Source organism: Miscanthus floridulus, chromosome 12 (genome assembly GCF_019320115.1).
Source record: "Miscanthus floridulus cultivar M001 chromosome 12, ASM1932011v1, whole genome shotgun sequence".
NCBI lineage: Eukaryota > Viridiplantae > Streptophyta > Magnoliopsida > Poales > Poaceae > Miscanthus > Miscanthus floridulus.
In genome coordinates, this window is record NC_089591.1 from 17,936,916 (window position 1) to 17,963,400 (window position 26,485).

The following is a 26,485-nucleotide window of genomic DNA, read 5'->3' on the forward strand; positions in this document are numbered from 1 at the left end:
TTTGAATTAATTAATTAATTAATTAAAACAGATAGTAAACCTTAATGACTTAAGTTTTGTTTGAATTTGGGATTGAGTGATGACCTCGGGTCATTAACATAAAATGATCCTTGGCACTTTAAGTAAGTGTTTGAGTTTATGATCAAGTTGTGATTAAGAAAGGTTAATCTAAGTAAACCCTAGAGAAGGTTTAGTTAGTTGTTAGTTTGTAACTATATCACGAAGGAAAGTTATATTCAAGTTATTAACTTTTGCATCCATCGCCAAGCATCATGTTTTATATCTCGCATCATATTAAACATCTCTGGAACCTGATTTTTCCAACAATCAAGGCAAGCCCCAGATGCATTTAAACCTACCTTGTGTTTTACAAATTATATCGCTTTTGTTTTTAAATGTTGCATTAAGTGATTATGAGTTGAGTGGAAACCTAATTGGTGCATTACCAACCTTGTTTTTCCATATCAACCTTATTACTAGCTTCAATTCATGAATGCCTAATTATGCTTAGCCATGCTTAGACCGATAAAAGTCGGGTGATTACCTGTCACCTGCGAGATATAAATGGATTTTTGGATATGATTGGTTATTTATGTTATCATGAGATATAATTATGGAGTAACAAATCTAGACCGAGCGGACTCGGTGTATGAGAGCCACAAGACATGGATGTCTTATGAGCGGGTTCTTTCCACCTGTGTCGATTAAGAACCATCCGTTGTTGAATTGCATGAGGTGAGACTTTGTAGTTCAAAGGGCCTAATGGCTAGAGGAGGGGTGAATAGCCTAATAAAAAATTCTACAACAACACTTAACAAAAGGTTAGACAATTATGAGCGAAGCAAGTGTTGCGCTAGCCTACTTAAAATACAAGCCACTTACCACAATTCTAGTTTAGATAGTGTTGATTCACACAAGAGGTATGACACTACCCTATGTTAGTGTACTCTCAAAGGCTAACTAAAGAGCCACACCAACCAAGCAAGCAAGCTCTCACAACTAGTTACACTAAAGAGCTGTCAAATAGTTTGCGATAATGTAAAGAGAGTGATCAAGATAGTTATACCATCGTGTAGAGGAGTGAACCAATCAATCACAAGGATAAATAACAACGAAGACCAATCACCACAGAATCAAAGGATGAACACAATGATTTTTACCGAGGTTCACTTGCTTGCCGGCAAGATACTCCTCCTTGTGGCGATTCACTCACTTGGAGGTTCACGCGCTAATTGGCTTCACACGCCAAACCCTCAATAGGGTGCCACACAACCAACACAAGATGAGGATCACATAAGCCACGAGCAATTCACTAGAGTACCTTTTAGCGCTCCGCCGGGGAAAGGTCAAGAACCCCTCACAATCACCACGATCGGAGCCGGAGACAATCACCACCCTTCGCTCAACGATCCTCGCTGCTCCAAGCCATCTAGGTGGCGGCAACCACCAAGAGTAACAAGCAAAATCCACAGTGAAACACGAACACCAAGTGCCTCTAGATGCAATCACTCAAGCAATGCACTTGGATTCATTCCCAATCTCACTATAATGATGAATCAATGATAGAGATGAGTGGGAGGGCTTTGGCTAAGCTCACAAGGTTGCTATGTTAATGAAAATGGCCAAAGATGTGAGCCATAGCCAGCCATGAGGCTTAAATAGAAGCCCCCATGAAATAGAGCCGTTGTACCCCTTCACTGGGCACACTGCGCTCTGATCGGACGCTCTGATCCAACTGACCGGACCCTGGACTCAGCGTCCGGTCCACTGATGGACGCCACGTGTCACTGGCTTCAAACGCTGTTCGTCAGAATTCAATGGCTACTAAGCTGATCGGACGCTCCAGCAAAACTGACCGGACGCTAGAGCCTCAGCGTTCGGTCGAGTACAGTAAGGGTCCAAAACTAGTTTTCCTCAACCAGACGCGTCCTGTCCACCTCGACCGGACATAGTCCAGCGTTCGATGGTTAACCCAAGGCACTGTACCGCCTGGTCAGCGTGACCGAACGCAGGCATTTAGCGTCCAGTGCTTTCAGACCTAGCATCCGGTCAGTTGACCGATGCCAGCGTCTGCGTGACCAACTCCTTTTCACTTCTAACTTGTTCACCATTGCTCATATATGCCAACCACCAAGTGTATCACCTTGTGCACATGTGTTAGTATATTTTCACAAACATTTTCAAGGGTGTTAGTTCTCCACTAGATCCTAAATGCATATGTAATGAGTTAGAGCATCTAGTGGCACTTTGATAACCGCATTCCAATACGAGTTTCACCCCTCTTAATAGTACGGCTATCAAACCTAAATGTGATCACACTCTCTAAGTGTCTTAATCACCAAAACAAAATAGCTCCTACAAAATATACCTTTGCCTTGAGCTTTTTGTTTTTCTCTTTCTTCTTTTCAAGTTTAAGCCCTTGATCATCGCCATGCCATCACCATTGTCATGCTATGATCTTCATTAGCTTCTCCACTTGAAGTGTGCTACCTATCTCATGGTCACTTGATAAACTAGGTTAGCACTTAGGGTTTCATCAATTCACCAAAACCAAACTAGAGCTTTCAATCTCTCCCTTTTTGGTAATTGATGACAACCCTTATACAAAGATATGAAATAAAATTCAATTGAATCCATATTGCTTGTCCAAGCATATTTACCATGTGTAAGAGGATATGGACAAGTTTCATGAACCCCAAATGGTAGCAATTGCTCCCCCTATATATGTGCTAAGAGTTTGGACTGAAGCTTGCACATATGCTTAGATAGGAAATATAGGAGTCAATGTCTACCACATGATGCTAAGGTATAAGAGATGGACCTTTGAAGCGTGATACCAATAAAAGTGCATCATTATATCATCCTTAGCACCATGGTTAGCTCAATATCACTTGGAAACATACTTTAGAAAGATACCACTTGTAAAAAAACTTGCTTGGAAATGAAAGTTATCTAATGATTTCATTTCATCATTCACTCTTACAACTAACATTCATCACACAAGCATGGATGTTTAAATTTAATACTTGTGCCATGCAAGCAAGCATATGAAATGCACATTCAAATGCATCATACAAGTTCATGAGCTTGCTCCCCCTACTTGTGTGCTAAAAATTTTAGTTGATCCCTTTTCTTTGTCATATCTCTCCCCCTATGTCATATATCAAGATATCTTTATGTTTCTTTCCCTTTTTCACTATCTTTGCTACTATCTTTGTTTCTCTCCCCCTTTGTCATCAATGACCACAAAGGTTCTAAATATAGATAGTATTACTTGTAGGGTCAAGATTATCAATGTCAATCAATGGGGTGAGGATCATTTTCCCAAATTTGGTTCAAACTAGAATATATGCCAAAGATATTTAACTCGGTTTGATCCAAGGACAAGCTTCTTCACACCTCCAAATAAGGGTTATCTTGTACCATATTGAGTTAAACACTTATAGCTCATTTTCTAAATTAAACACTAGGTTTACAAGCCCATAAACATGTCATATGCTATCACTAGATCAAATCAAGCATAGAAGCAATAGTGATACTATATAAACATCAAATTCATTTGATTTTCATGAATGAGCTTAAAAAATAGAACCATTTGAAAGGTCCTAACTAGATTGAAAATATGACTAGATGCACTAAACATGTCCTTAGCAAGGATGTATGTCATGCCAATCAACTTTTACCTTGGATTGCTCGAAGGAGAGGCATGTCATATGAGTGGGGGGGTGCATCAACACATATTTGAGAAATCCAATATGTTCAACTCATTCCTTAGCTTGCAAAACCTTTTCTCATCCAATGGCTTGGTGAATATGTCGGCAAGTTGATCTTCGGTGCCTACACTCTCAATGCAAATGTCCCCTTTTTGTTGGTGATCTCTTATGAAATGGTGGCGGACATCAATGTGCTTTGTTCTTGCATGTTGCACCGGATTGTTGGTTAGCTTGATTGCACTCTCATTGTCACATAGCAATGGCACTTTCTTGAATTTGATTCCAAAATCACTCAAAGTGACCTTCATCCAAAGTATTTGTGCACAACAACTACCGGCGGATATGTATTCGGCTTCGGCGGTTAATAATGCAACACTATTTTGCTTCTTTGATGACCATGAAACAAGTAATCTTCCCAACAATTGACATGTGCCCGAGGTGCTCTTCCTTTCAACCTTGCATCCCGCATAGTCCGAGTTGGAGTAACCAACTAGCTCAAACTTTGCTCCTTTGGGATATCACAAACCAACATTTGGTGTATGCTTCAAGTATCTCAATATTCTCTTTGTAGCCTTCAAATGACTTTCCCTTGGTGAGGCTTGAAATCTTGCACACATGCATACACTAAACATGACATCCGGCCTTGATGCGGTCACATAGAGTAGGCTTCCAATCATAGACCGATACAACTTTTGATCCACCATGTTTCCACTTGCATCACTATCCAAGTTGCCATTGGTTCCCATTGGTGTGCTAATGACTTTGCTATCAATCATTCCAAACTTCTTGATCATGTCCTTGATGTACTTGCCTTGACTCACAAATGTACCATTCTTTAATTGCTTGATTTGAAGACCAAGGAAGTAACTCAATTCTCCAATCATGGACATCTCAAACTCATTAGCCATCATCTTTCCAAACTCATCACAAAAATCTTGATTTGTTGATCCAAATATGATGTCATCTACATAGATTTGCAATACAAATAGATCTTTTCAATCTTTTTGATGAAAAGAGTGGTGTCAACCTTGCCCATTGTGAACCCTTTAGAGAGGAGGAAGTCCCTCAATCTCTCATACCATGCTCTAGGTGCTTGCTTCAAGCCATACAATGTCTTCTTCAACTTGTATACATGGTTGGGCTTCTTATCATCTTCAAAACCGGGAGATTGCTCTACATATACTTCTTCATTGATGTAGCCATTGAGAAATGCACTCTTAACATCCATTTGATAGAGCTTGATGTTGTGGGCACAAGCATAAGCTAGCAGGATTCTTATTGCTTCCAATCTAGCAACCGGGGCATATGTTTCTCCAAAGTCAAGACCTTCAACTTGTATATATCCTTGTGCTACCAATCTTGCTTTGTTCCTTACTACTATCCCATCTTGATCTTGCTTGTTTCTAAAGACCCATTTGGTTTCAATCACATTATGTCCCTTTGGTCTTTCTACCAACTCTCATACTTGATTTCTTGTGAAGTTATTCAATTCTTCATGCATAGCATTCACCCAATCAACATCTTTCAAAGCTTCATCTATCTTCTTTGGTTCAATAGATGACACAAATGAGAAGTGTTCACAAAATGATGCCAATCTTGATCTTGTTTGTACACCTCTTGAAATATCTTCAATTATAGTGTCCAAAGGATGATCTCTTGCAATACTTGTTGGTTGGAGCAATGGAACTTGATTGCTTGCACTTACTAGATCATTGGATTGAGATAATGTACTAGCCACTTGATCTTGATCAATGTCATGAGAGTCACTTGCACTAACTTGATTTGTATCATCTTGAACATTTGAGTTGGAGAGCACTTGTACTTGATCATCTTCATCATCATTCACTTGCCTAGGCCTCAATTCACCAATATCCATATTCTTTATGGCATTTGAAAATTGAATGCCTCTAACATCTTCCAAGTTCTCATTCTCTACTTGTGAACCCTTGGTTTCATCAAATTCAACATCATGAACTTCCTCAAGAGTACCACTATCCAAATTCCATACTCTATATGCTTTGCTTGTAGTGGAATATCCAAGTAAGAATCCTTCATCACATTTCTTATCAAACTTGCCTAATCTAGTGCCTTTCTTCAAGATATAGCATTTGCAACCAAAGACCTGAAAATATGCAATATTGGGCTTTCTACCATTCAAGAGCTCATAGGGTGTCTTCTCTTTCAATCGGTGACAATAGAGGCGGTTGCTACAATAGCAAGCCATGTTGATAGCTTTGGCCCAAAAAGATTGACTCACATTGTACTCACTAAGCATAGACCTTGCCATATTAATAAGTGTTCTATTCTTCCTCTCAACAAGGCTATTTGATTGTAGAGTGTATTTGGCCAAGAATTGATGTCTAATTCCAAATTCATCACATAACTCATCAATTCTAGTATTCTTGAACTCACTACCATTGTTACTTCTAACTCTCTTGATGGTTGTTTTAAACTCATTGTGAATGCCCTTGACAAATGATTTGAATGTTGCAAGCACATCACTTTTGTCCACTAGAAAGAATACCCATGTGTATCTAGTGTAGTCATCCACTATCACAAATCCATATTTGTTACCACCGATACTAGTGTATTGTGTTGGCCCAAATAAATCCATGTGCAATAACTCAAATGCTTTACTAGTGCTCATCATGCTTTTCTTAGGATGGGTGTTTCCAACTTGTTTGCCGGCTTGACAAGAGCTACAAAGCTTATCCTTTTCAAACACAACATTTTTTAAGCCTTTAACTAAGTCATGCTTAATCAATCTACTCAATTGTTTCATTCCAACATGACCAAGCCTTCTATACCATAACCAACCCATGCTAGACTTAGTGAACAAGCATATGGACAATCTAGCTTCACTAGCATTGAAATCAACCAAGTATAGATTCTCATATCTAAAGCCTTTGAAGATCAAGTTAGAGCCATCTACACTTATGATCTCTATATCATCTACCCCAAATATGCATTTGAATATAAGATCACATAATTGTGTCACGGATAGCAAATTAAAGTTCAAGCTCTCTACTAGTAACACATTGGATATGCTTATGTCATTGGATATTGCAATCTTACCAAGTCCTTTGACCTTGCCTTTGCCATTGTCATCAAATGTGATACTATCATAACCATCATTGCCATTAGTGTTGATTGAGTTGAACATTCTTACATCACCGGTCATGTATTGAGTGCACTCACTATCAAGAACCCAATGCCTTCCTTCGGCTTTGTAATTGACCTACAAAAGAAGATCAATTCCTTTTAGGTACCCAAACTTGCTTGGGTCCTTGAAGGTTAGTAACCAAGCTCTTTGGTACCCAAATGGCTTTCTTCTTTGAGCCCATCCATGGTTTGCCAATGAACTTAGCCTTTACACCATTTGTACCCTTAGTAAGCATGTAGCATGAATCAAGCTTAATGGAGGATACATTAGCATTTTTGCTCTTGTTTTTGCATTCTTGCTCTTTGTGACCAATTTGCTTGCAACTAGTGCAAAACCGACCATTATTCTTCACAAAACTAGTCTTGTGAGGAGCAAAGGATGCTTTGCCTTTCTTAGGGGTATAGCCTAATCCCTCTTTGTAGAGAGAAGCTCTTTGGCTACCCAAGCACATAAGCAAGCGGTCCTCACCATCATAAGCCTTAGCTAAGGTGTGAGTGGGCTTAGTGACCTCCTTCTTGAGGTTCTCATTTTCAACCACTAGTGAGGCATCACAAGTGAGACCATCACTACTAGATGAGGTAGAAGTGGAAGTGCTACAAGAAGGGTTAGTAGGAGCAACAATGATAGGCATAGATAGTGATTCATCTATTATATCACAAGTTAAACCTATATTGCAAGTTTCAACATGCTTCTTTTTATTTTGCTCATCAAGCAAAGAGAAATGAGCCTTTTCAAGCTTTTTATGAGCTTTGCCAAGCTTCTCATTGGCTTCCTCTAGCCTCTCATGAGATGCATTGAGCTCATCAAAGGCTTGCTTAAGGGCTTTTAGTTCCTTACACAAGCTTTTGCATTCCCTTCTCTTGATATCAAAGTGTTCTCTAGCATCTTCTAGCATGTCAATTAATTCATCCTTAGTAGGTTCATCATCATCACTATCACTATCATTTTCATTTTCATGTTCATTATCATCAACATGTTCTTCATCACTTTCATCATCACAAAATTGTACCTTAGTGGCCTTAGCCATGAAGCATGATGAAGATTTGAAGAGAGAAGGCTTCTCATTGATGGCAATGCTTGCAAGAACCTTCTTCTTGGTGGTCTTATAATCATCACTATCATCATCATCATCACTTGAGGAGTCATACTATCCCAAGTGACTACATATGAACCACCCTTCTTCTTTTTGAAGGCCATCTTGTCCTTCTTCTCTTTCTTTTCCTTCTTGTCCTTCTTCTTGTTCTTCTTGTTGTCATCATCATTGTCACTATTGTATGGGCATTGAGCAACAAGATGATCCTTGCTTCCACACTTGAAGCATCTTCTTGACTCTTCTTTATTCTTGGATGAAGACTTCTTTCTTCTAGCACGGTAACCCTTCTTCACCATGAACTTGCCAAATCTCTTGACAAATAGAGCCATCTTCTCATCACCATCATCCCAAGATTCATCTTCACTTGAAGTTTCTTGCTCTGCTTTGCCCTTGGATGATGTGGCTTTGAATGCCATGCTTTTCTTCTTCTCATCCTTCTTCTTATCCTTTTCTTCCTTCTCATCATCATCTCTATAAGTATCATCGGTCATTATATCTCCCAACACTTGGTTTGGTATCATGGTGTCCAAACTACTCCTCACTAGAATAGTGACCAATGTACCAAATCTTGAGGGTAAGCATCTCAAGAACTTGTAGGAGAAGTCCTTGTCCTTCACCATTTCTCCAAGTGCTTTGAGATCATTGATAAGCACTTGAAGCCTATGAAACATCTCCGGCACACTCTCATCCTCCTTCATCTTGAAGCTTGCAAACTTTTCTTTGAGGATATATGCCTTTGCACCCTTCACAGCTTGAGTGCCCTCAAATGATTCTTCCAACTTCTTCCAAGCTTCATGTGCCATCTCAATATTCTTGATTTGCTCAAATGTTTTTTCATCAATTGCATCACGAATGGCACTTAGAGCAATGTCATTGTTTTGGAGAAGCACTTCTTCGGCGGTGGTGGGATTCTTCGGATCACCAATCTCAATTTTGGTTTCTACCACCTTCCACACCTTTTTATTGATTGACTTGATGTGTGTTATCATCTTTGACTTCCAATAAGGATAATTTGTGCCATCAAATTGGGGTGGCTTCTTGGTGTTGTTGATTTGAGCCATTTTAACACCGAAGGTTGTTAAGCCTTAAATAATGGTAACCTTAGCTTTGATACCACTTGAAAGGTCCTAATGGCTAGAGGGGAGATGAATAGCCTAATAAAAAATTCTACAACAACACTTAATAAAAGGTTAAACAATTATGAGGTGAAGCAAGTGTTGCGCTAGCCTACTCAAAATGCAAGCCACTTACCATAATTCTAGTTTAGATAGTGTCGATTCACACAAGAGGTATGACACTACCCTATGTTAGTGTGCTCTCAAAGGCTAACTAAAGAGCCACACCAACCAAGTAAGCAAGCTCTCACAACTAGTTATACTAAAGAGCTTATCAACTAGTTTGCGATAATATAAAGAGAGTGATCAAGATAGTTATACCGCCGTGTAGAGGAGTGAACTAATCAATCACAAGGATGAATAACAATGAAGACCAATTACCTCAGAATCAAAGGATGAACACAATGATTTTTATCGAGGTTCACTTACTTGCCGGCAAGCTACTCCTCGTTGTGGCGATTCACTCACTTGGAGGTTCACGCGCTAATTGGCTTCACACGCCAAACCCTCAATAGGGTGCCGCACAACCAACACAAGATGAGGATCACATAAGCCACGAGCAATTCACTAGAGTACCTTTTAGCGCTCCGCCGGGGAAAGGTCAAGAACCCCTCACAATCACCATGACCGGAGCCGGAGATAATCACCACCCTCCGCTCAACGATCCTCGCTGCTCCAAGCCGTCTTGGTGGCGGTAACCACCAAGAGTAACAAGCAAAATGGCCAAAGATGTGAGCCATAGCCGGCCATGGGGCTTAAATAGAAGCCCCCATGAAATAGAGCCGTTGTACCCCTTCACTAGGCACACTGCGCTCTGACCGGACGCTCCGATCCAACTGACCGGACCCTAGACTCAGCGTCCGGTCCACTGATGGACGCCACGTGTCACTGGCTTCAAACGCTGTTCATCAGAATTCAATGGCTACTAAGCTGATCGGACGCTCCGGCAAAACTGACCGGACGCTGGAGCCTCAGCGTCCGGTCGAGTACAGTAAGGGTCCAAAACCGATTTTCCTCAACCAGACGCGTCCTGTCCACCTCGATCGGACACAGTCCAGCATTCGGTGGTTAACCCAAGGCACTGTACCGCCTGGTCAGCGCGACCGGACGTAGGCATTCAGCGTCCAGTGCTTTCAGACCCAGCATCCGGTCAGTTGACCGACGCCAGCGTCTGCGCGACAAACTCCTTTTCACTTCTAACTTCTTCACCATTGCTCATATATGCCAACCACCAAGTGTATCATCTTGTGTACATGTGTTAGCATATTTTCACAAATATTTTCAAGGGTGTTCGTTCTCCACTAGATCCTAAATGCATATGTAATGAGTTAGAGCATCTAGTGGCACTTTGATAACCGCATTCTGATACGAGTTTCACCCCTCTTAATAGTACGGCTATCAAACCTAAATGTGATCACACTCTCTAAGTGTCTTGATCACCAAAACAAAATAGCTCCTACAAAATATACCTTTGCCTTGATCTTTTTGTTTTTCTCTTTCTTCTTTTCAAGTTTAAGCCCTTGATCATCGCCATGCCATCACCATTGTCATGCTATGATCTTCATTAGCTTCTCCACTTGAAGTGTGCTACCTATCTCATGGTCACTTGATAAACTAGGTTAGCACTTAGGGTTTCATCAATTCACCAAAACCAAACTAGAGCTTTCAATAGTACTGGCCACATACTCCGGTAAGCCTTAACTCGGCTATTCTATTATGAGAATGGCTACTCACGCACTAGGAGTGGAGAGATGGTGAGAGTAACATGTACCCACATGGCAATGGGCTGGATTGGTGGAGTACTGTGCTCTCGGGTGGCGCGGACCTATTCTTGTTTTAGAGAAACTGATTGTAGGTTGGTATATGTAGGTCAGGGACCTACATATGTCGTATGATTAGGAATCCCCAACTGGGTTATAATTGGTTCGAATCATCGTTGCTCCTCGGTTATGGAGACTCAACCCACTGTTCATCATTGTAGTTAACAAATGGAACTTGAGTAGGATTTGAGAAAGAGTTTGATATGAAGTTCACGATCTCAATATGGATCATGTCAGCTTTATATATGATCCGTATGAAGATTTAAATGTTGAAAGAAAGAATCTTGTTAGAGAGCTTTTACGCAAAAGAACCTTGATTCTTGCTAAAGCCTTACCTTGAATCCCCGAGCCTATATTCCTGAGTTTTCTCCGTTTTACGTCGGTTCAGTCTTGTTGAGTACTTTGTACTTAGGGTTCTTTAACCCTTGTTGTAGGTGAGCCTCACGAGCAGGTCTGCTTTGGACCGTGCTGCATGATGGTTGTTCAAATCAAAGATGACAAGTAAATGTGTGGCCCTTGTGTAGGGTACTTTATTTGTGTGTTTTATTTTATGTTACTAAAACTACTCCACTACTATGGTTTGTAATAATAATCGTACTTAGTTTGTGAAACAACTATTTTGTAACTAAGTTATTGTAAGACTTTCGCTATTTTACTCTGATGTATATTAATGAATAAACTGTTGTAATACTGCAATGACTCTGTGATGGATCCTGCTCGGAAGAAATCGTGGATGATTCGGGTTTCCCGAGGACACCCGACATGCTTCTTAAGTTACCGGGAATATATGCATAGTCGTCAGAAGTCATGGGACAATGACAGTGCATGTGGGCCCTATAATTTAGGAGGTTCTGCCACACTGGATGAGGTGTTCCGGAGAGAGGGGTTCCCCTCCGACGAGTCATGCCATGTTGGTGGTGTAAGAGAAGGTGAGGTGGTATAGGTCCTCCCAGGATAGCTAGGGTCCCAGGGAGACGCCGAGCTAGCGCTCAAGCCTCCCATAGTCGAGGAGCTGGTTGTTTCTAGGGGTGCGGGCCCCTAGTGCATGCAACTGCAGCTCCTCAACCACCTCGTCAACTGTGTCGAGGCCGATGGAGGGGAGAGGTTGGATGACGGCGTGAGCCAATGTCAACTCTCCTCCCACCGTGATGATGAAGTCTAGGTCCCCGAAGCGCACGTGTGTGCCTAGGACCCAACTGATGTCATGACTAGCCATCTGTGGTATGATGTTAATGTCGGTACGCGCAAAGGCCCCTACCTAGCGCGCCAATTGTCGGTATTTTGAGTAAACACAATCGCGTAAATTTATGTTATTACGTGTCTGGCCCGGATGATGTGCTAAAAAGACACAAGGTTTATACTGGTTCGGGCAGAATGTCCCTATGTCCAGTTTATGGCTGCTGCTCATGTTATTAGCACTGAAAAGTTTATAGTAGGGGTTATAAACGGGCGAGAGAGGGACATGTCCTAAGTCTCTGATGGAGAGGTCGAAGGGGTGCTGAGAGCTTGATTGCTGCTCAGTTATATGTTCGAGGTTCGATGCTAGTGGTTCTGTTGTGATGTGGTGAAATTGATCCCGTTAGTAGGGTGCCCTGCTTTCTCTTTTATAGGCCAAGAGAGAGCAGAGATTACAGATGGGAGAAAAAAGAAAACCAGAGGCAAAGGAGGTCCTTCAAGGATGTCGGGTCTTCCTTTTCCTTTATGCGGGCCCCGCTGACATGGCAGGCGGTGGCAGGGATAGCCCCACGCTGGGCGCATGCCCGCTGACCCTGACAGGGCTGAGCTGAGCGTCTGTTCACTGACGATGCAATGTCCTAACATTGTCAGCGAGTTGTCAAGTCTCATCCCGCCCCGGCGGGCGGCGCGGCGGACCAAGGTGCTGATCCATGGCCATACAGGGAGTAGACAACGCAGTGACTGCACGTCCGTTACTGTAGGTGATGCGAGTTTTCTCCTGAACCGTAGTGGTTGTCGTGAGGTTCCGTCAGGATCCATGCCCGAGGGCAAATGGTGGCGCCCACAACACTGTAAGATAAATGTCGACGCCTACAACACTATTTGGGCTCTGTCATGCCTGGAAGGTCGCAAAGCGCCCTTCTGTCATGTCATGACGTTGGGCGAGACGGAGCCAACCCTCGGGAGTTAGCCTGAGGCGGAGTCAACCCTTGGGGGTCGGACGAGACGGGGCCCGCGGCCGCAGCGTCCACCGAGCTGGAGCCAACCCTCGAGGGTCAAACGAGGCAGGGTCCATGGTCTCGGTGGCCGGACGAGAAGGGACTCGGCAAGCGGTATAGTCGCGCTCTTGATCGCGCAGACGAATCAATGTTGATGGTCATTAGCTCCTCCTATTCGGGTAACCTAATATTGGTCCCCGACAAATAGCTTTTCTATATTTTGTGCGTAGTCTGGAGAGCCATCCTCACTCTCCATTTTGGCTAGCGAGAAATCCGGGAGAGAAGATATCTATATCTGGATATTCAATTGAAGATGCGGTTGGAGTGTGTTTTTTCATCCAAATCTCTGCTGAGATCTCTAAAAATCCCGAAATTATTATTAAAAGAAAAAAGAAACGGAAGTGGCCTTCCTAGACCAACCCAACACAGTCAAGCAAAAGTCACACAAAAAAAAAACGCAGTCAAGCAAAAGTCAAAAAAAAAAAAAAAAACGCAGTCAAGCAAGGAAACCTGTGCAGGTCTACCCAAGCCGGTTCACGCGCTCGTTGGTTGGTTTGCAAATCGGCCCAAAACTGCAGTATCCGAACGGGGAAATTCGTCGGACGCCAAATCCGTTCCTCGGTTCCGTCCGTCTAAAGCCGTCGAATCCGCGATTCCGCGTCCCGGTGTCGACGCCCTCGTCTTCAACATTCCGACCAGTTAAACAGCTCAATTCCGCATCGATCCTAAGATTAGGGTTCCCCCGCCGCCGATGAAGGGCGGCCGCCTGCACCGCCCGGAGCCGCCGCAGACCCATCCCGCCATGCCGCCGGCGGCGGCGGCCCCCATCCCCGCCCCTAACCCCGCCGATGACTGGGTGGACGGCTCGTGGACGGTGGATTGCTCCTGCGGCGTCACGTTCGACGACGGCGAGGAGATGGTCAGCTGCGACGAGTGCAGCGTGTGGGTGCACACGCGGTGCGCGCGCTACGTCCGCGGCGTCCACACCTCCTTCTCCTGCCACAAATGCCGGAGGTCCAAGCGCGCCCCTTCCTCCGCCGACGAGGCCGAAGTTGCCGAGCTCCTCGCCGAGCTGCCCACCCACCGCCCGCCCCCGCTGTACCGCTGCTGGGCCGAGGTCCCGCTCCCCGCCCGCGTCCACGTCCACGGGCTTCCCGGCGGGGGCGACGGCGCTCTGTTCCGCGGCGCCCCGTCCTTTTCCGCCGCCCTGTGGCGCTGCACGGGCTACGTCCCCAAGAGATTTGGCTTCCGCTACTGCGAGTTCCCGTCCTGGGCCGACGATAATGATGGGGCTGATGCTCTTTTTGCGCTGGCCAGAGAGAAGCCCAGGGAGATGGCGGATGATGCTTTGATAGACATTGAACCGAAGAAGGAGAAGCATTACGTCCGAAGCCTGAGTTGTCGTGGCAAGAAACTTGATAGCGATCAGCAAGCAATGCCTCCTCTAACCAAGGCTAAGAGGAGAGGTAAATAGTTTGGGCATGGTTTCCTGTTTAATTGCTGCACAAAGATCATTCTTCTTCTTCTTTTTCTAATACAGTTGTGTGTCGGTCTCCTATGTGCTACAGAGCCTGATAGTTGGAAGGATGGGTGTCAGCAGAGTGAGGGCTGTGGGATACAGGATTCCATTCATGATGATGGTCACACTGAAACTAATATGGCCAGTTCTGATTTGCTAACTGCTCAAACCAAGAAGAAGATGGAGGAATCCTTGGAGCCAAGTGGGGAGAAGAAAAGCTGTGAGCAAGTTCTTGAGGCTCTGAGCAAGGATGGCAAAAAGGTGCCCAAGAAGTTGGAGGTCTCATCTGGAGTTCAAACTACATCATCTATGGTGGAACAAGAAGTGCACTCAGGGTTTATTGGAGTAGAGGTTAGTATATCTCACATATATTGCATATTACTGAATACATCGCATAACTGTATGATTGGTAGATTTGTTTGTTTTGGTGCCATAGCATGGCTGTGCTGTTTCTACTTTATGATGTGTTGCTGGAGTTTGCACTTTTTGGCAACTTAGCACTCAGAAGGCCTGGTACTACTTCAAAGATCAGACTCACAGAAACTGTTTAAATCACCGTCAATATAACAAATAGCAGGCTATAGCGTCTGGTGGGAATCGACGCTACACAATGGTACTTTCCTCCGCTGCTTCAGCTATGAGTACTTTAGCGGTGCTAAACAGTGCTAAACAGGCTTCGCGGTGAGGAAATTTAGTGCTGCTTTTCTTGATTCTGGCTGGAACAGGATCATCTCACCTTTCCTTGCTGGGTATCTGTCAGAGTGCCGTCCTCTGCTTTGCCCTTTCTCGCTTCACTCCACAGCTTTGCGCTTCCCTTCCGTCCACCTCTTCATGCTCTACGGCAGCGCCAGCGTTCCCCATGGGAAGGAGGGCCAGACACGTGACGATTAGTCAACTCCGAGAGCGCATGGCCACTGGTGAGGTTGGGGTGGAGCGTGAGCCATGAGGGGCAGGAGAGGGAGAGGCACAGGGCAGAAGGGTTCGATGGGTAGAGGACTTTGGGAGGATTGGAGGTGGAAACAAAGGAAGAAGACATAGAAGCGATGCGGCGGCCGACAAGGGAAGGGGATGGGGATGTGATGTAGGTCACGTGGGTCCTGGACGTCTTAGATGACACGGGAGGATTTTGGGCCTTCTACGTTTTCCTTTTGGCCCAGACATCTCAGCTGGAAGTTCTCAGTCATTAACATTTTCTCTTTTCTTAATTAATCCGCTCATTGGATTAGCGGCCACTAAAGCGCGCTATATTGATTCTTAGCTTATGAGGCATGTGTCCGCTCAATGATTTAGCCAGCAATTTTAAACATTGATTGCCATACAACACTGCTCTCCACTATTGTAGATAAACTAGTTAGTTATCCTGACATAACATGAACATATTGTTTTTCTCTCACACTACTAGTCAATAGTCATGTGCCCATGCATTATATCAAAACAATTTTTCCGTGGTTTATTACTCACTGTATCGAACGCATGAATAAGTGTGGGGTGTTTACTGTATGGCTCCAATACATATGGGTTTCTGATGGGAAGCATCTCGAGGTACTCCACTAAAAATTAAAAGATTGAGAATATCAATAATATGCATGTTGATAGAATCTTATGGAGCTTATATATACTTTCCATAGTACCTACAACAGATAGCTAAATGAGCAGCACTGCTAAGAAAAAAATTGCGATAAAATCTCAAGTGGGTGTTATAAGCAAGCAAACAATTGGATCCACGATTGAACTGTACCATACAAATTCATTTTAGTCTGTCCAGTAAGGGTTTCATAAATTCTAGTTGCTGTTGGTGCTTTCTCTAGACCTAATCGAGAAATGAAATGCCAAATTGTCTATGTAAAGAGTTGAGAATTGGCGCAGATATCTTACACAGGAAGTGACAGGAAGCATCTTCAATAGAGTTCTATGGAAAACAAGGACGAGAATGTTTTCTCAGTCATTTCATAATCAATTGTACCTTGCATGACTGCCAAACAGTTCAAAGCTCACGGTTTTATGTTTGTATACAACAACAATAACAACAAAGCCTTTAAGTCCCAAACAAGTTGTGGTAGGTTAGAGTTGAAACCCAGCAGAAGCAATCAAGGTTCAGGCACGTGAATAGCTGTTTTCCAAGCACTCCTATCTAAGGCTAAGTCTTTGGGTATATTCCATCCTTTTAAGTCTCCTTTTATTGCCTCTACCCAAGTCAACTTCGGTCTTCCTCTGCCTCTCTTCACGTTACTATCCTGGCTTAGGATTCCACTACGCACCGATCCCTCTGGAGGTCTCCGTTGGACATGTCCAAACCATCTCAACCGGTGTTGGACAAGCTTTTCTTCAATTGGTGCTACCCCTAATCTATCACGTATATCATCGTTCCGAACTCGATCCCTTCTTGTATGACCGCAAATCCAACGCAACATACGCATTTCCGCGACACTTATCTGTTGAACATGTCGCCTTTTCGTAGGCCAACATTCTGCACCATACAACATAGCAGGTCTAATCGCCGTCCTATAAAATTTGCCTTTTAGCTTCTGTGGTACCCTTTTGTCACATAGGACACCAGATGCTTGGTGCCACTTCATCCACACTGCTTTGATTCTATGGCTAACATCTTCATCAATATCCCCGTCTCTCTGTAGCATTGATTCTAAATATCGAAAGGTATCCTTCCTAGGCAGTACTTGACCTTCCAAACTAATATCTTCCTCCTCCCAAGTAGTAGTGCCGAAGTCACATCTCATATACTCAGTTTTAGTTCTACTGAGTCTAAAACCTTTAGACTCCAAAGTCTCCCGCCATAACTCCAGTTTCTGATTCACTTCTGCCCGACTTTCATCAACTAGCACTACATCGCCCGCAAAAAGCAAACACCAAGGGATGTCCCCTTGTATATCCCTTGTAAATTCATCCATCACTAAGGCAAATAGATAAGGGCTCAAAGCTGACCCTTATGTAGTCCTATCCTAATCGGGAAGTCATCCGTGTCTCTATCACTTGTTCGAACACTAGTCACAACATTGTTGTACATGTCCTTAATGAGCCCGACGTACTTCGTTGGGACTTTATGTTTGTCCAAAGCCCACCACATAACATTCCTTGGTATTTTATCATAAGCCTTCTCCAAGTCAATAAAAACCATGTGTAGGTCCTTCTTCTTCTCCCTATACCGCTCCATAACTTGTCTTATTAAGAAAATGGCTTCCGTGGTTGATCTTCCGGGCATGAAACCAAATTGGTTCATAGAGACCCGTGTTATTGCTCTCAAGCGATGCTCGATAACTCTCTCCCATAGCTTCATAGTATGGCTCATCAACTTAATTCCCCGGTAATTAGTACAACTGTGAATATCCCCTTTATTCCTGTAGATCGGTACTGATATACTTCTCCTCCACTCGTCAGGCATCTTGTTCGATCGAAAAATATAGTTAAACAGCTTTGTTAGCCATACTATAGCTATGTCCCTAAGGCATCTCCACACCTCGATTGGGATACCATCCGGTCCCATCGCCTTACCTCCTTTCATCCTTTTCAACGCCTCTCTGACATCAGATTCTTAGATTCTCCGCACAAAACGCCTATTGATGTCATCAAAAGAGTCATCCAACTGAAAGGTTGTGTCCGTATTTTCACTATTGAATAATTTGTCAAAATACTCTTGCCATCGATGTCGGATCTCATCCTCCTTCACCAAGAAATGCTCCATTTCATCCTTAATGCACCTAACTTGGTTGAAGTCCCTTGTCTTTCTCTCACGAACTCTAGCCATCCTATAAATGTCCTTCTCTCCTTCCTTCGTACTCAAATGCTGGTAAAGATTCTCGTACGCTCTACCCTTTGCCACACTTACAACTTGCTTTGCAGTCTTCTTTGTCACCTTGTACTTCTCTATGTTGTCCACACTCCTGTCATGGTACAAGCGTCTATAGCACTCTTTCTTCTCCTTAATAGCCCTTTGGACTTCCTCGTTCCACCACCAAGTATCTTTAGCCTCGCCTCCACTTCCTTTAGTTACTCTACACACCTCTGAGGCCACCTTCCGAATGTTGGTTGCCATCTTCTCCCACATGTTGTTTATGTCCTCTTCTTCCTTACAAGAGCCCTCTTTGATAACCCTTTCCCTGAATACCTCTGACGTCTCCCCTTTCAGTTTCCACCACTTTGTTCTTTCAATCTTAGCTTGTTTATCCCTACGGGCACGCACCTGAAAACGAAAGTTTGCCACAAAAAGCTTATGTTGAGAAACAACACACTCCCATGGTATCACCTTGCAACCCAAGCATGCTCGTTTGTCCTTCTTGTGAGGACAAAGTCAATCTGGCTAGAGTGTTGTCCGTTACTGAAGGTCACTAGATGAGATTCTCTCTTTCTAAATAAAGTGTTGGCTATCATCAGGTCAAAAGCTACCGCGAAGTCCAGAACTTCCTCCCCCTCCTGATTCCTACTACCATACCCAAAACCTCCATGAACTGCCTCGAAACCTGCGCTTGTAGTACCTACATGCTCATTAAGATCTCCTCCTATAAAAAGCTTCTCACTACTAGGTACAGTTCTAATCAGGTCATCTAAGTCTTCCCAGAACTGTCTCTTAGCACTCTCGTCGAGGCCTACTTGGGGGGCATACGCACTAATTACGTTCAAGACCATATCACCAATGACAAGCTTGACTAATATAATCCTATCTCCTTGCCTTCTCACTCCCACCACACTATTCTTGAGGCTCTTATCAATCAAAACTCCTATTCCATTTCTTATGTTTGTATGTTTCAAAGAAATCTATTGACCCGTACCAATGTAATCATATGAATTCCAAAATCAACAGTGAACAAAATACACGCAAAACAGGAAATGAAACGCTGGTATGCTGCATGTCATAGCCCTGAAAATTCGACCTACACATTTACATGGGACACTTGTGGCCCATTTGCACCTTTCCATCTCTGAGATCCATGAAGGATTTGGAGTTTGTAGGATAAAACATAGTGGTTTAAGAATGCATGTTTAGTCCTATTAGGATATGAATAGCCTAGAATTTGTATAGTCTAGAATGAAGAGTCTTAGTAGTGGAAGAGTCATGTAACTCCTTTATAAACTCTTGATCAATGAATGGAACAGCAGGGATTATTCCTCTCACATGGTATCAGCTAGGTGACCCACCTCCTCCTCTCCCGTCGCCCTATCCATCGCGACGCCCCCCTCTCCTTCCATCCATGGACGACGATGCCCAGGCTGCCGCTGCTCTGGCCGCAGCCATCGTCGCTGCTCTTCCCCCCTCCACCTGCCCCGAGCCTTGCTTCGGCACTTGCTACAATCAATGTCAAAACCCACATCCCCTTCGCTCTAGAACTTGATCCACCCAACTACTCCACCTGGTGTGAACTCTTTCTCACCCTCATTGGCAAGTTCGGTGTGCTATCTCACATCGATGGCACACCTGCGCCTGAAGATTCCGAAGCTTTGTGGTTGGCAAGTTAATGTATTTATTAGTTGAGCAACTTCTCAGAAACTCTGATTCTTGGCTGCATAGAATGCGACCGAATAGCCTTGGTATTTGCTTAGTACTGTATGCTCCCATGTTCTGGCTTGCTCTAATGTTTTTACACCCCCCTTTCAACAATTATTATTCTATTGATAAGTAATAAGCAAATCACGCCTCCAGGAGGTAATTCGACTTTGAGTTGTCCCTCGCCTACTTTTTGCAACCAATACATCTTCTGAAAATCTGTTATAAACCTTTCACTGAGTGAGTCTTAGTTGCAGTGAGATGGAAGAACAGTTGGCTTTTATGGGCACAATATCTTAGTTTGTCTGAAATATCTTAATATCTCTTGCCCTGCCATGTCATTAGAGTCTTAGAGCTGCAATTGGGCTTCCAGGTTCCAAAACAAGTAAAATAAAAATGCTGAACACTCACGTGTAAAAATCGTGGTTCACTTTCGGTTGATTCTCATTGGCACAAGGATTTGTACTCCTTGGCCATGTTGGTAGCATGATTCATTTGGAAACACCGTAACGAAATGTGTCTTTGAGTGAAGGAACCCTAGCGTTCGACACCATATTCAGGGGGGTTAGTGGAGAATCGTTCTGCAGGAACCATTGAGTTGGAATCTCTTTGGCCTGAGTGTTGTTTGGTTTTAGCTCACCTACCTGGTTTTGCTTTTATACATGGCATTTCTGTAATCCTTTTTTTTTAGTTTTATGTGTATAAAGGCCCTGCTGGGCTTGTTCTTTCTTTCTTTCGCTGTATATTTTCTCCTTAATATAATGAAGGGCAGCTCTCGTGTCGGTTCAAGAAGAAACAATGTTGAACACTTCTTTTTACCATCAATGAGGGGATCATGGTGAACATAGTCACATACCTCTCAAGATGAATTATAACTACATCATGTGCCTAAAATCATTTAGATATGTGCTTGAGACTTCAATTGTCATGCACATATTGATAGAACAATGTTTTGTTGTAAAGCAGAGGCACGATAAGTCGGGCATCAAAGCTAGTAGTAACATTTATTGTAGAGAAATTTGCCATATTGATTGTAATTTAATTAAACTACTGCACTGCAATTTAATAAATGGATCAAAGGTTTCATAACCAAATGAAATCAGAAAAGAGATGGAGATACTTGCCGTAGTGCTTTCTTCTTTTTCTGTTAGGATTTGTACCTCTGTTGATGCATTTTTGTTTTGCATTAATTAAATTGCTGTAGTGAAATTGTAATGTTTTTTGTTAATTATTGATGTGTTCATGGTAGTGTATCAGTTGTTAGTTCTAGTGCTACAATATATATTTGGTATGAGAAAGCATGGCAGGGTTGCTATCTATTTAACCTTTTTCTCCGCCATTTTCACAGCCTTTGGAGTAAACAGTAAACAACATATATATTGCCATCATATGTGGAGATTTAGTTTGCAGTACCATGCCATTTGAAGCCGATTTATTTGTGTTCTCATGCTTTCAATATGACTGCACGTTTACAGTTCCATTGTAAATTAATAAAGTAGTAGTTTCATAATCTATAACTTTTAGTTTGCCTAGGTTTATTTTCTTATTTACTCTTTTAAGTTAATTGCTACATTATTTGGCACAATGCAGGTTACAATGTATAAGCAACAGCCAGAAGGGGATCACACTATGGGCTCAAGGTCTGGCATAACAAGTTCAGGTAACTCAAGTTCCCCAGATACTTACCTGATGCACAAATATTGGTCCTATGAAACCGAGTAGTGCTACTTATATGTTTGTTGCTTGGAACATTCTGCAGTTATCAGAACAGGTGATGGCAAACCATCTAATGGAAATATGATAATCCATGCAGGTCCTATCAAAGTGCAAGACATGCAGGGCGTTCAAAAGCAACCAAATCAAACTTCAAATCTGCAGGTTGTTGCTGGTGTACCAGATTTACTTATTGGTCAGTCAAAACCACAGACTATTAAAACTGAGCCTAGTTTTCAGGAAAACAAGACAGCTCACTCTGTCGAGTTAGTGAGTGATGACCATGAAAGCAATAAGCAAGGTCTAGGGGAAGCTGCAGTTTTTTCAATCGTCCAAAAAGATTCATCCAAATCAACATATGGTTCAGAATGCCATGAACATCCGCAATCTGAAACACAAAATCCGAGGCACACAGTTGCTGAGAATCCTAACTCAACTTTGGGTTCTGCAAAAGTTTGTACATCCTTTTCTGGTTCTATCTCTATACCACCTGAGTTATCACACTCTTTGGCGTCTAAAGAACCGTCATCAGGGAATAGTGATTGTTCAAAGAAAGAGGAGTTGGTCTCACCAACTGTCAGCAAACATGATTCCGTGAAATTTTCTGAAGATAGTTCCCAGGAAGTGACAAGGTACTCTGAGAAAGTTCAACTAAAAGGCTCACCGCCTTCTGCTCCAAAATCATCTCAAGCTAGTAGAATACATGTGTCTACAGTCAAAAATAGATTACCCGTGCCAAAGGAGCAATCACAGAAGATAGCCCTCACTGGAGGCACCTCAGCAAGATCATTCCATGGAGAAGTGCCATCACTTCAGTCTCGTAATAAGGCAGTAGCTTCTAGTTCTTCCCAGAAAAAGGACAAGATCCACCAGCGCATCATTAATGTCACACAAGATAGTTCCAATAATTCAGCATCAACTGAGCTGCGTGCATCTGATTCGGCTGCCCCATTGAGCGATGAACAGGTATGAAGATCATAAATTGTCCCAACTCCAATTTTTTAGTGAAAAATTCCTCTTTTCTCACTTTTTTATGAAAACAATTCTGTAGCTTGCATTATTGTTGCATCAACAATTGAACAGCTCCCCCAGAGTACCGAGGGTGCCACGTTGCCATCAAGCAGCTGGTGCACAGATGCTTCATCCAACTGGAGCTTCTGTTTTTTCTAAGCGGTATTCATCACATGGAGGAAGGGATCATGCAGCGGTAAGGTTACTAGCACCTGGAGGACATAAAGTCTACCTTTTTTATGCCGATTCACCATATTTGGTTTCTAATGTTGTGATGCTTCCCTGGGAGTGCAGGTTATAAAAAAGAGAAATAGAGATGATTCATTAAAAGATAGCGAGGACACCAAGAGGACAGAAAAAAGACATAGAGTTTCTAGCACAGAGCATGCTCCTGTGAAAGACTCATGCAGATCAGCTGAAAATATAGCATCAGAACAGAAAAATCGTGGCATATGTTCAACTGGTGCCAACACTGGTTTAGCAAAGGATGATTTGATGGATACTATTGTTTCACACAATTTACCTGGTATGTACTTCAGAGTTCAGACTGCCCATTTCATCTGGTTTTGTATACTGTGAAAGTCTGTAAGTGGCCATATATTCTACGTACAGGATTGATTGATGAAATTATCAGTAAAGACAGGAATATAACATATGGGGAACTCTGTGACGCTATCCATCAGGTATACAGTTTTTTTAGTATAAGCACATGTCTATATTCTGGGTGCTCATGCTGATTATATTATACTTTTCAGCATTTCAGGGATTCAAGGAAATCCAATGGGGGAGATTCTGTGTATCGCAGCTATGTGGATGCCATCAACGACTGTCTAAGGAAGAGGAGGGAATGGGCTCACCTTGTTGACCAAGCTTCAAAGGTAAGTTTATGGGCTTCATCATTGCTTGTCATTTTATCTGGTTGCACTTTCCTGTATGGAGTAAGGATGCAAGCTCCACTTGTTTTGGGTCATTGGGTTGACTCAAAACTTGCTAAAATGAACTAAAATGGCATGCCACATAATTAATTTAGGGGGAGGAATGAACTAAAACGGTTGGCCATCAATAATTGGTGTTGGATGGCTGATCGCCTTGCCAAATGACTCTGCCTCATCCATCTACTTGCCCGCTTTGTGACCAGGCTGAAGAATCAATTCAGCACATTCTCATCTCCTGTGTTTTTACTCAGCACGTCTGGTTCCTTATCTTCCGCAAACTGAACTTCTGCCTTCAAAAACTCGGCCGGCGAGGGAAGAAAATACTGCCCCCACAGCATTGTTTGCAAGAAGAAACCTTAATCTTCAACCGACTGATACCCCCCCCCCCCCCCCCCCCCCCCCTATGGCACTCCGTCACTACCCCTGGTAGGACTGCACTGCTGACACAGGCTGACTGCCACCGTTGCCACAGGTCGGCGCCCTGGCACTGTTTTATGGGTTGCCAGCGAGGGAGGTTTTTTATCCAACCCTGAAATTTGCTCCCACAGGGAGGTGGTACTCATGAGTCACAACCACTAGGCTATGAACACTTCCACTGAATTTGGCTGCCTTGGCGCCTTCAGTCAGTACCTCCTGTTTTTTGGGCTGGTGGAGCAGCAATATCAGGTCAATACCCAAGGAGATGCATAATGGGCTCAATTCTCTAATAATTCTTGTATCATGGGAGATTTGGAAGCATCAGAATGCCTGTGTGTTTGAGGGTATTTTCCTAAACATTCAGGCCCTGCTTCAAAATGTGTCTGATGAGTGTTGTTTGTGGACCGGTGCTTCTAAGTTCCATTTCCTACTTAAGGTCACTTGCCCCTGATTCTTAGCATTGGGGTGCTAGTCTGGTTACTTTATATTTTTTCCTAAGCGTGTGAGTGTGGTGTGCTTGGATGGGGCTGTTTTACTCTCATCTTCTTTGTACCTCTTTTCTCTCAATGAAATGACATGCAGCTCTCCTACGTTGTTCGAGGAAAAAAAAACATAATTAACTGACCTGGAAAACACCAATGAGTACCCACTTGCAGCCCGATGCATAGTTACTTCTGTGATGTTCCAAACTCCCTTTCCCCTCATTGCACGCCATGGAACGTAGATTTGATTGTGTTCTAGCATGTGGGTTGTCATTTAGCATTGTTCTTGTTATTTGCTAAATGTCTCATGTTTTCAAATTTCAGTCATAACATTAACCAAATTGGGTGCCTAGTCTTGTGCCATGATTGTATATGCTATGTGACATCATTAGTAAGCTTCCATGCCTTCCCGAGAAACCTGCCTTAGGGTGCTTGTGTATAACTACCCATAGTAGTAGACTTTCAGATATCAGCAATAGTAATCTAAACTGTCCAATTTAGAAGTTCCATTTTGTCTCAGAAATAGTGTTTATCTACTGTAGTATTCTTTTTAGTATTAACAATTTCTTTGTTTTTGGTTTGATTTGATAGCTGCTGATTTATTTTATTGATTTTGTTTCTGTTTCTTCTTAGTTTGATGTTGAAGAATCATTTCAACTGACTTTTGTTTCAGATGAATTCAAATAAGCGGCAAAAAGGGGAAAATAACTCATTGTTGGCTGACGTACTGGAAGCAGAGAACATGAGAACCGGACCTGAAAGGGATTCAGACGGGAGTGCTGATTTGCATCGGGATGACCAGCCTAGGGGCAAATGGAAGGGTCGGAAACGCAGGCGACTTGAGCTCAAAGGTAGGAGAGTCAGGGATACAAGGAAGAGATCCAGCATTGATTCTTCCTCAGAAGATGCTGCTGCCACCTTGTCTGATTCCAGTAGTGACAGAAATAATAACCCCATGGATGACAAAAACAAAGAAGATAATTCTGTTGCCCCAGAAATTGGTGGTTACATAGACGCTAAGGGTGCAGATTCAAGTTCATAGGATTCAACTGGTGGTATATGCATATGACTGGAACTGAATCTTGTGGCGAATTTTCATTTTGGTCAGTGTTTGATGTATTTCTTTTATCCATCTACATATCTTGGACCAAAAAGAAAAATGGTCACTGCAGTCTGCATCACTGTCCCTTGAGAGCAGGAAACGAATCGTCCTGAGTCCTGACTCCTGACTCCTGAGTTCGTCTCTAACAAATATGTTGTTATGTTCAGCAATAGTGTATATATTGTTAGTCAGAACTTAGCCTTGTGCTATTATGATAGAATTAGTTGCCTGATAACAAATGTTGTTTTGTTTATTTAATGTAATAACTAACGGACCGTCTTGTGTATCAGGGAATTAAGTAGACATTTTTGTGTCAATTATGATAAATTGTTGGATTGCTATGTTAAATAACTCTGTTCTGGTTTTTGACCACTTGTCTATTCGCTAAGGCATGTAACCTGTAATATGCAAACTACTAGTATTCAATTTCTGTGGCTCGTTTTCATTCATCTCATTTCAGTTCGTCAGCTCCACAAACTATGTGCACCTTTGATTCAAAATATAAGTTGTCCTAGGATTCATGTGTCCAATGATTACAAATTATAAGTTGTATTAAGATTCATGTGAGTCCAATTCATGTATATTTTGGTTCTGTTTTGTTTTAGTTCGTCATATTCATATTATTTGGGTTCAGTTTTGACATCAATATAGGAAGTAACTAGTTAATATACCTGTGCATTGTGACGGGATAAAAAACTAATATAATTTAAAAGATATAATTTATTTTTATATTG

The 26,485-nt window shown here is 42.7% G+C and overlaps 1 protein-coding gene across 4 annotated transcripts; it reads left to right on the forward strand.

Annotated features, from left to right (window-relative positions):
• Positions 1–13,607: 13,607 nt before the first annotated feature.
• LOC136496663 (uncharacterized) lies at positions 13,608–26,102 on the forward strand. Of its 4 annotated transcripts, none has more exons than XM_066492392.1 (10): positions 13,608–14,544; positions 14,647–14,948; positions 21,682–21,751; positions 21,851–21,969; positions 22,045–22,770; positions 22,856–23,011; positions 23,110–23,341; positions 23,428–23,498; positions 23,571–23,693; positions 25,323–26,102. In XM_066492392.1, exons 1-10 carry the CDS (start codon positions 13,830–13,832, stop codon positions 25,689–25,691), a joined length of 2,883 nt encoding a protein of 960 aa, XP_066348489.1. In that variant the 5' UTR covers positions 13,608–13,829; the 3' UTR covers positions 25,692–26,102. The 4 variants fall into 4 exon arrangements, with proteins under 4 accessions (XP_066348489.1, XP_066348487.1, XP_066348490.1 ...); XM_066492393.1 differs by having other exon boundaries at positions 13,609–14,544; positions 21,905–21,969; XM_066492390.1 differs by having other exon boundaries at positions 21,851–22,770.
• The last annotated feature ends 383 nt before the right edge of the window (positions 26,103–26,485 follow it).

Excerpts from the sequence above, each read along its gene's own strand:
- LOC136496663 (XM_066492390.1), top strand. The coding sequence starts at position 13,830 with ATGAAGGGCGGCCGCCTGCACCGCCCGGAGCCGCCGCAGACCCATCCC. Across the intron at positions 22,771-22,855 it reads CCCCATTGAGCGATGAACAG|CTTGCATTATTGTTGCATCA; the intron begins GTATGAAGATCA and ends ACAATTCTGTAG. Across the intron at positions 23,694-25,322 it reads TTGTTGACCAAGCTTCAAAG|ATGAATTCAAATAAGCGGCA; the intron begins GTAAGTTTATGG and ends CTTTTGTTTCAG.